Here is a 10,186-nt window from a genome sequence, read left to right as displayed (position 1 = left end):
AAAAAAAAATCTCAGCACCTGGCCTCCTAGTAGTTTCAACACCGGAGTGTGATTCTCATGACATGACCCTAGAATCAGGTAGACTCACAACATCCTCATTTAAATTCTTTCCCTGTTATGTCCACCTTATCCCACTTCTCTTCTGAAAACAAACCTCACAAAATCACTACTACAAGAACCCCTGACTCTGGTTCTGCTTTTAGGGACTCTGACTCAGAAACTGAGATTAGAGATTTGAAACCACTTGCTAAACACCACATTGCTGGATAAAGTGCAAATTAGTTTTCCACATCAAATTAAAATGCACATGGCCATTATGCGATCTTGTAATTTCAGAAGTTGATGATTCAAGAATCAGATATTCTGGCTCATTATGTATTTTTGTCACTTTGACTCATTCTAGAAACCAGTCCAATGCCAATGACACAATCACAGAAGAGGTGTCCTACTTGTAAGTTTCTTCAAGGCTCCCTTCATGTCCCTGTTCCTCAGGCTGTAGATGAAGGGGTTCATCATCTGAGGGACCACAGAGTACATCACTGAGGCCACTGCAGTGTTTCTGGAAGAGTTAGTGAAAGCAGAACTAATGTACACCCCCAAACCTGTCCCATAGAACAAAGACACAACTGACAGGTGAGACCCACAGGTGGAAAAAGCTTTATACTTTCCACCTGCTGATGGAATTCTCAAAACAGAGGACACTATCTGAGTGTAAGAGAAAATGATTCCACACAGAGGAATACCACCAAATATGCTCGTTGCAAAATATATCAGGATGTTATTGATGAGGGTATCAGAACATGCAAGCTGGATGACCTGAACAACTTCACAGAAGAAGAGAGGGATTTCAAGGTCTGTGCAGAAGGTCAGCTGTAACACCATCAGACTGTGCATCAGGGCATCCACAATGCTAAAGGAGAAGGAGAGTAGAACCAGCAGGCTACAGAGGCGGGAGTTCATAATGACTGTGTACCTCAGTGGATGACAAATGGCCACATAGCGGTCATAGGCCATTACTGCAAGAAGAAAACTTTCCAAACCACCAAAAACCAGGATAGAGTAGATCTGTGTGAGGCAGCCTGCATAAGTGATGCTCTGAATCTGTGCCTGGATGTTCACCAGCATCTTTGGGACGGTGGTTGTGCTTAAGCAGATGTCAGTAAAGGACAGGTTGGAGAGGAAGAAGTACATGGGGGTATGGAGGTGGGAGTCAGAGATGACAGCCAGGATCATGAGCAGGTTTCCCAGGATGGTGACCAGGTATATGGACAGAAACAGAATGAAGAGGAAGGGCTTCAATTCTGGGTCCTCTGTCACTTCCATAAGAAGGAATTCTGAAACCCCTGTTTTGTTTCTGAGTTCCATGATGTTGATGAATCTGACAGAGAAGGTGGAGTGACAGCACAATCAAATATGTATTTTCTAGACGAGCAGGAGAAGCAACACCAGAGACAAACACTGTCCTGGGATGGGATGGAGACTAGTAAAGAGGGACAAGAAGTAGGTGCCCTCAGGATGCCTGGGTGGCTCATTCAGTTAAGTGCCTCCCTTTGGCTCAGGACATGATCCCAGGGTCCTGAGATCAAGTCCCACATCAGGCTCCCTGTTCAGCAGGGTGTCTGCTTCTCCCTGTGCCTTGCTGCTCCCCACTGCTTCTGCTCTGTAGCACTCTCTCTCTCTCTCTCTGAAATATAAAATCTTTAAAAAAAGAAGTAGGTGCCTTCTGTATGTAGTTATTCTGTTCCTTTAACAAAAGCCTGAAGCTGATACAGCAGAGTGTCATCCACATTAATTTCCAAAAAGGCCAAGAGATGGCCTTTTTTTTTAAAAAAATACACTATATATACTGTTCTGGTTACTTGAAACATTTGGTAATTTTATAAAGAGAAACAGACTGGGGATGCAGCTGAAGACTCGTCTGGCTCAGGAGGCAAGCAACTGAGATAATATGTAAGTATGTCAAGAACCAGGAATATTTTATTGATGTACAATACACATAATAAAAATATACCATCTACAAATCTAAACAAACAAACAAAAAAGAACTAGGAATGGGAAGATGAAGTGAAATTTACTAAACTTCCTGCCTCCCACAACCACCAGATTGCAAGTAAATGTCAGATAATTTTATAACAGCCATCCTGTTTTATAAAAATGTATTTCTACCCAGTAGGAAAATGGTCCTGGCAATAGTGTGTATAGTACAGTATGATATTAGTAAATCAGTAGTACTTGAGATTGGGGTAAAGTACAAGAAAACATGTGAAGAAGATGACATGCAGGAGGACCCTGGTGACATGGTTCTAATCATTTGATGCATGAAGTCTTCACAGCTTCCTCCGGATGGAACTGTAATAATATATCTACCCTCATTTCCAAACATTGACTAATGGACATCAGATTACCTGGTGGCCATCGTAGAATGATTCGACATTTTCTCTGAATGTACCAAATGGAAGATCAATACTCAGGAAGGGCAGAAAGACTGAGTAACCCTCAGGCTCCAGGGCAAGAAGGATCATCTATGAAATGAGGCTCAGGTGTACTACTTCTTTTCTGGAGAAGAACTGTTAAAGCAAGTGGTCACAGGCAGACTGCAGTGTCTGTATCCCTAGAGGTTCAACTTCCAGAGCTCCTCATTAGCCAAGCAATTTTATTTTCATTGTGATCCAGGGCAGTGCAAATCCTTCAAGGCCAAGACTCCAGAGGGAGGAATTCGGGATGACTGCTTTTCTGATTCTGAGGCTGGGTATATACCATTCACTATATAGTATGTATAAATAAATGGGAAAAAAATCTTAAAATGTATATGGAATCACAAAAGACTCCAAGGAGTCAAAGCAATCTTGAACAAGAAAAGCAAAGTAGGAGGCAATACACTTCCTTATATCAAGCTACATATGAAAACTATAGTAATCATAACAGTATAATACTGGCATAAAAGGGGGTGCCTGGGTGGCTCAGTGGGTTAAAGCCTCTGCCTTTGGCTTGGGTCATGATCTCATGGTCCTGCAATCAAGCCCCACATCGAGCCCCTGATGACTCTCTGCTCAGCAGGGAGTCTGCTTCCTCCCCCCTCTCTCTCTGCCTGCTTGTGATCTCTGTCTGTCAAATAAATAAATAAAATTTAAAAAAATACTGGCATAAAAGCAGACACAGAGCCCAATGGAATGGAATAGTGAGTCAATAAATAAACTGACACATATATAGTTAACTAATCTTTTACAAGGGTTCCAAGAATATTCAATAGGGAAGAGGTAGTCTCTTCAACAAATGGTATTAATAAAACTCAATGGGGAGCCTGCTTCTCCCTCTCCCTGCCCCACTCATCCCCTCTCTCTCCCTTTCTCTCTCTCTCCTCAAAAAAATAAAACCTTAAAAAAAAAGGAAAAGAAAAGAAAACTGGGTATCTACATGCACAGGAATGAAATTGGATACATATCTTACATGATACCAAAAAAAAAAAAACCAATTATGAAGTCATATAGTATTTGTCTTTCTCAGTCTGACATATTTCACTTAGCTTCATACCCTCTAGATCCATCCATGTTGTCTCAAATGGCACAATATCATCCTTTTTATGGTTGCCTAATATTCCATTGTATATGTATACCAAATCTTCCTTATCTTTTCTCATCTATTGATGGATGAAGAGGAGTGGGAGCTATGGGCTTCTAGTAATGAAATGAATAGGTAATGGGAATAAAAGGCACAGCGTAAGGAATACAGTCAATGATACTGTAATAGCAATGTGTCGGGATAGGTGCCAGCTACACTTGTTGTGAACACAGCATAATGTAAAAACTTTTTGAATCAGCATGTTGTATGCCTGAAACTAACGTAGCACTGTGTGTCAACCTTACTCAAATACAAAAAGAAAAAGAAAAACAGCGAGATAGATATTTAAAAATCAACTTGAATGGATTAAAGACTTAAACAGGGGGCACCTGGGTGGCTCAGTGGGTTAAGCCTCTGCCTTCGGCTCAGGTCATGATCCCAGGGGCCTGGGATCGAGTCCCATATTGGGCTCTCTGCTCAGCAGGGAGCCTGCTTCGCCTCATCTCTCTCTCTGTCTGTCTCTCTGCCTATTTGTGATCCCTCTCTCTGTCAAATAAATAAATAAAATCTTTAAAAAAAAAAAAGACTTAAACAGAAGATCTAAAATCATAAAACTCCTAGGATAAAACATAAGGAAAAAACTCCTTAACATGGTCTTGGCAATGTGTTTTTGGTATGACAGGAAAAGCACAGGCAACATAAGAAAAAAAAAATAAACAACTTGGACACATTGTACTAAAAACTTTGCACAGCATAAAGAAAGAAACAACAACATGAAAAGACAACCTACAAAATTGGAGAAATATTTGCAAACCACACATCTGATGAGGAGCTAATATCCAAACTAAGAGCAAAAAAAAAAATAGCAACCCCATTTAAAAAAATGATGAAAGAAACTAAAAAGACATTTCGCTAAGCAAAACAAACTGAGGGTTGCTGGGGGAGGGGGTTTGGGAGAAGGGGGTGGGATTATGGACATTGGGGAGGGTATGTGCTTTGGTGAGTGCTGTGAAGTGTGTAAACCTGGTGATTCACAGACCTGTACCCCTGGGGATAAAAATATATGTTTATAAAAAATAAAAAGTTAAAAAAAAAAAAAGAAACTAAAAAGACATTTCTCCAAAGAAACATACTAATGGCCAACAAACATATGAAAAGATGTTCAAAATGACTAATCATCAGGGAAATGCAAATCAAAACCACAACGTGAAGTCACCTTACACATGTTAGGATGGCTACTGAAGGAGGAGAAGGGGAAGAGGAAGAAAAGAGGAAGAAGAAGTGTTGTCAAGTGTATGGAGAAAGCAAGACCTGGTGCAATGTTGGTGGGATTTGTAAACTGGTAGAGCCCTATGGAAAACACAATGGAGATACCCCAAGAAGTTCAAAATATAACTACCATTTGAGCCAGCAATCCAACATCCAGGTATATACTCAGGTGTATTGGAATCAGGATCTCACAGAGATACCTGCACTCCCATGTTTGTTGCACAGCATCATTCACAATAACTAAGATATGAAACCGATCTAAATGTTTATTAATGCATGAATGGGTAAAGAAAATGAAAAAAATATACAGTGGAAAAAAGACAGTCTCTTCAATAAGTGGTGCTGGGAAAACTAGGCAGCTATATCTAGAAGAATGAAACTCGACCATTCTCTTACACCATACACAAAGATAAACTCAAAATGGGTAAAAGACCTCAATGTGAGGCAGGAATCCATCAGAATCCTAGAGGAGAACATAGGCAGTAATCTCTTCGATATCAGCCACAGCAACTTCTTTCAAGATATGTCTCCAAAGCCAAAGGAAAGAAATGTGACGATGAATTTTTGGGACTTCATCAAAGTCAAAAGCTTCTGCACAGCAAAGGAAACAGTCAACAAAACAAAAAGGCAACCCACGGAATGGGAGAAGATATTTGCAAATGACAGTACAGACAAAGGTTGATATCCAGGATCTATGAAGAACTCCTCAAACTCAACACACACAAAACAGATGATCATGTCAAAAAATGAGCAGAAGTCAAAATTAACAAAACAGGAAACAACATGTATTGGAGAGGATGTGGAGAAAGGGGAACTTACACTGTTGGTGGGAATGCAAGTTGGTGCAGCCTCTTTGGAGAACAGTGTGGAGATTCCTCAAGAAATTAAAAATAAAACTTCCCTATGACCCTGAAATTGCACTTCTGGGTGTTTACCCCAAGGATACAGATGTCATGAAAAGAAGGGCCATCTGTACCCCAATGTTTATAGCAGCAATGGCCACAGTCGCCAAACTATGGAAAGAACCAAGATGCCCTTCAATGGATGAATGGATAAGGAAGATGTGGTCCATATACATTATGGAGTATTATGCCTCCATCAGAAAGGACAAATACCCAACTTTTGTAGCAACATGGACGGGACTGGAAGAGATTATGCTGAGTGAAATCAGTGAAGCAGAGAGAGTCAATTATCATATGGTTTCACTTATTTTTGGAGCATAACAAATATCATGGAGGACAAGGGGTGTTATAGAGGAGAAGGGAGTTGGGGTAAATTGGAAGGGGAGGTGAATCATAAGAGACTATGGACTCTGAAAAACAATCTGAGGGGTTTGAAGTGGCGGGGGTGTGGGAGGTTGGGGTACCAGGTGGTGGGTATTATAGAGGGCACAGATTGCATGGAGCACTGGATGTGGTGAAAAAATAATAAATACTGTTTTTCTGAAAATAAATAAATTTAAAAAATTTTAAAAAATGGGCAGAAGATATGAAGAGACACTTCTCCAATGAAGACATACAAATGGTTATCAGACACACGAAAAAATGTTCATCATCACTAGTCCTCAGGGAGATTAAAATTGAACCACATTGAGATATCACCTTACACCAGTTAGAATGGCCAAAATTAGCAAGATAGGAAACAACATGTGTTGGAGGGGATGTGGAGAAAGGGGAACCCTCTTCCACTGTTGGTGGGAATGCAAGTTGGTGCAGCCACTTTGGAGAACAGTGTTGAGATTCCTCAAGAAATTAAAAATAGAACTTCCCTATGACCCTGCAATTGCACTCCTGGGTATTTACCCCAAAGATACAGATGTAGTGAAAAGAAGGGCCATCTGTACCCCAATGTTTATAGCAGCAATGGCCACAGTCACCAAACTGTGGAAAGAACCAAGATGCCCTTCAATGGATGAATGGATAAGGAAGATGTGGTCCATATACACTATGGAGTATTATGCCTCCATCAGAAAGGATGAATACCCAACTTTTGTAGCAACATGGACGGGACTGGAGAGATTATGCTGAGTGAAATCAGTGAAGCAGAGAGAGTCAATTATCATATGGTTTCACTTATTTGTGGAGCATAACAAATATCATGGAGGACAAGGGGAGTTAGAGAGGACAAGGGGGTTGGGGGAAATTGGAAGGGGAGGTGAACCATGAGAGACTATGGACTCTGAAAAACAATCTGAGGGTTTTGAAGGGGCGGGGGGGGTGGGAGGTTGGGGTACCAGGTGGTGGTTATTATAGAGAGCACGGATTGCATGGAGCACTGGGTGTGGTGCAAAAACAATGAATACTGTTATGCTGAACATAAATAAAAAATAAATTTAAAAAAATGAGGTATATGGGGCGCCTGGGTGGCTCAGTGGGTTAAAGCCTCTGCTTTCGGCTCAGGTCATGATCCCAGAGTCCTGGGATCGAGCCCCGCATCGGGCTCTCTGCTGAGCAGGGAGCCTGCTTCCTCCTCTCTCTCTGCCTGCCTCTCTGCCTACTTGTGATCTCTGTCTGTCAAATGAATAAATAAAATCTTTAAAAAAAAAAATGAGGTATATATTCACAACAGAATATTATTTAGTCTTAAAAAAAAAAGAGATCTTGCCATTTGTGACAACATGGATTGACCCAGAGGATATTATGCTAAGTGAAATAAGCCCAACAGGGAAAGACAAATGCTGTACGGTATGGCTTACATGTGGAATCTAAGATAGTCAAAGTCTTGGAAGCAGAGTCAAATAGTGGTTGCTACTGGCTTGGGAGAGAGGTAGAAGGGTGATGGTCAAAGGGTACAAAGTTTCAGTTGTGCAAAATAAGTAAGTTCTGGAAATCTGCTCTATACCATAGTGCCTACAGCTAATAATAATGTACTGTACGTTTGAAATTTTCTAAGAGGGCATATCTTATAATTAAGTAGTCTTATCACAAAAATAATCATTAAAAAATAAGAGGGGGTGCCTGGGTGGCTCAGATGAGCCTTCAGCTCACATCGTGATCTCCAAGTCTTGGCACTAAGCCCCATGTTGGGCTCCCAGCTCAGGGGCGAGCCTGCTTCTCCCTCTCCCTCTGCCTCTCCCCCTGCTTGTGGTCTCTTTGTCTCTCTGTTTCTTAAAATGAATAAATAAAATATTTTAAAACATATAAATAATAAGAATGGGGATGAGAGGAAACTTTGGAAATGATGGATATGTCTATGGTCTTTATGGTGGTAATGGATTCTCAAGTATTAACACTTATCCCAAACTCATTGAGTTGTATATGTTACTTTGTACAACTTGTTTACATGCCAATCACATCTAAAATAAAGTGCTTTTGTAAGTTAATTTAATCATGGTTGCACTATAAAAAATCCATCACAGAAGTTCAGATCCTCCTTTTTTTTCCCCCCTAATTGGGCCCCACTAAAGTTTGGGTCAGGCAGCTTTGGGGTGTGCCTCCTGAAGGTATTCAGAAGATAGGTACCAATTCCTATTTCCTGGGTTAAGATGATAGATTTTTTATTTTATTTTATTTTATTTTTTCCATATCCCAAAATTCATTGTTTATGCACTAGATTATTGACCTTGGATCCTTTCAAACAGGGGAGGCCTAATTGGCTCAGTCCTGGGTGTGTCCATGTATTATCTATAATTCTTATGAGGTATTGATTTAGAAAAATTCTCTAATGATTTAAGATTTGTATTTATTTGATAGAGAAAGATAAAGCACACAAGCGGGGGAGCTGCAAACAGAGGGAGAGGGAGAAGCAGACTCCCCACTAAGCCGGGAGCCTGATGTGGGACTCGATTCCAGGACCCCGAGATCATGACCCCAGCTGAAGGCAGATGACTAATGGACTGAGTCAACAAGGCACCCCTCTCTAATCATGTTTTAAAAGTAAATATCTCATCAGGGGTTGCCTGGCTGGCTCAGTTGATGGAACATCGACTCTTTTTGATTTCCAGGCTGTGAATTTGAAACCCATGTTGGGTGTGAAGATTACTTTAAAGAAAAAAAAAACACTCATCAGGATCCTAATGTTTAAAGATGAATAGTGGGGCACCTGGATGGCTCAGTCAGTTAGGCATCTGACTCTTGATTTCAGCTCAGGTCATGATCTCAGAGTCATGAGATCAAGCCCTGCATTGAGCTCCACACACATAGTGGAGTCTGCTTGTCCCTCTCTCTTCTCCTGTGCGTTCTCTCTCTCTCTCTCTCTCTCTCTCTATTTCTCATGGATAAATAAATAAAATCTTTTTAAAAAGAACAAAAAATAAAATAAAGATGAATATCAATATAAAAACTCTGCTTCACCAATGAGGAAATCTGAGCCATGCATGGAGTTGTGAAAATAAGCAACTATATCAGAAATGATAATTTGGACTATAAATTTGGACTCAGAAACACCTGAGTTTATTCCAGGTTTCAGCACATACTTTGGAAATAAGGAGATGTTTACAACTAGAAAACATCACCCAACATAGTGCTTCACATATAGGATTTTCTTACTACTGCCTATCAGAATTTGTTTATGGAGGTGCTCCTGGGTGGCTCAGTCAATTAAGTGTCTAACCCTTGATTTCAGCTCAGGTTATGACCTCAGGGTTGTGAGACTGAGCCAAACACTGGCTTCACACTGGGCAAGAACCCTGTTTGGGATTCTCTCTTTCCCTCTTCCTCTGCCCCTCAATCCCACTATCTCTCTCCCCTAAGGAAAAAAAAAAAGTTTATGGCATGACAGTGACTGGACAAACATGCATTGTTCATTATAGTGAGGGAAGTGAGGAATGGGACAAAAAAAGGGAGAGGAAGAAAGAAAAATCCTGGCAAGGTAACAATTTTCAGGAAGGAATTTATGTGATAAAACTCCCATTGTAAATCTTGCTCATATATAGAAGCAGAGAGAGGACACAAACCTTGGTACATTTCACTCTGGTTCATTGACTTTCACCCCTTTGCTATATTCCCCTGTCTTACAACATCACTAGTTATTTCCTCTTGAAGGAATAGGCATTTGTATTGTGACATACAGACACATGCACCTGCATATACACACACACAAATACACATACGTGTGTCTGTGTGTAAACAGTTTACTACAAGGCCAAGAGACCCAACCACCTAAAGACTGTGGTTTCCTCTGGGAAAGGAAGGACAGGAATGGAGAAAAACAAAAATAGAATGCTGTCTCTAAGAAAACTATTTTATTACTTTAAGAAGAAAACTATTATGACAAATATAAAAATTTGTTAATTCCAGACACAGATACACGAGTACCTGTCCTGATATTCTGTATTAGTCTCCATTTTTATTTTTAAAAAGACTTTATTTATTTATTTGACAGAGAGAGACACAGTGAGAATGGAAACCCAAGCGGGGGT

General features: G+C 40.4%; 1 protein-coding gene across 1 annotated transcript; it reads right to left on the bottom strand.

Moving 5' to 3' along the window:
- Window positions 1-429: 429 nt before the first annotated feature.
- Window positions 430-1,374, bottom strand: LOC309865806 (olfactory receptor 7G2-like; the record flags this gene model as incomplete). Its single annotated transcript, XM_082732656.1, has 1 exon — window positions 430-1,374. The coding sequence occupies exon 1, from the start codon at window positions 1,363-1,365 to the stop codon at window positions 430-432; it is 936 nt and encodes a 311-aa protein (XP_082588782.1). The 5' UTR covers window positions 1,366-1,374.
- Window positions 1,375-10,186: the final 8,812 nt, after the last annotated feature.

This window comes from Mustela nivalis, assembly GCF_964662115.1.
Source record: "Mustela nivalis genome assembly, chromosome: 1".
Taxonomy (NCBI): domain Eukaryota; kingdom Metazoa; phylum Chordata; class Mammalia; order Carnivora; family Mustelidae; genus Mustela; species Mustela nivalis.
This window is presented reverse-complemented; position numbering and strand designations above follow the sequence as displayed.